General features: G+C 36.7%; 1 protein-coding gene across 1 annotated transcript in view; it reads right to left on the bottom strand.

The window, feature by feature from the left end:
• Positions 1-86: 86 nt before the first annotated feature.
• Positions 87-343, bottom strand: part of LOC119588940 — an 18,378-nt gene continuing 18,121 nt past the window's right edge. Inside the window, exon 4 of the mRNA XM_037937552.1 lies at positions 87-239. Within this exon, the coding sequence (XP_037793480.1) occupies positions 87-239 (153 nt within the window). The remainder of the gene's footprint in view (positions 240-343) is intronic.

The following is a 343-nucleotide window of genomic DNA, read 5'->3' as shown; positions in this document are numbered from 1 at the left end:
TCACTTTAGTTTCTCGTTGCGATCCACGTGTGCATGATATTTCCAAAATTGATCAAACTTAAAACAGCCTTGACATCTTCGCTTACTCATATGAGGTTCTGATATAAGTTAATCCTCCTCAGTGACAAAATTCTCCTACGTAACATGTGCTTGCCGCCTCGACTTGCGTTCGGTTCAAGTCTGTCAAAGAGCATGCAAGGAAAACTTTTTCTTAAGTGTGGCTGTGATTGCAAGCAGACCTGTAATTACATTTAAAAGTATTTTTCTAAGTATCCTAAATATATTCATAGTGTAATTGCGCATGTTTGAACTGTAGTAAAAATGCATTTGCTACAATCAACAA

Source organism: Penaeus monodon, chromosome 24 (assembly GCF_015228065.2).
Source record: "Penaeus monodon isolate SGIC_2016 chromosome 24, NSTDA_Pmon_1, whole genome shotgun sequence".
Lineage (NCBI taxonomy): Eukaryota > Metazoa > Arthropoda > Malacostraca > Decapoda > Penaeidae > Penaeus > Penaeus monodon.
Note: the sequence above shows the minus strand (reverse complement) of the source record. Positions and strands in the feature narration are given on the sequence as shown.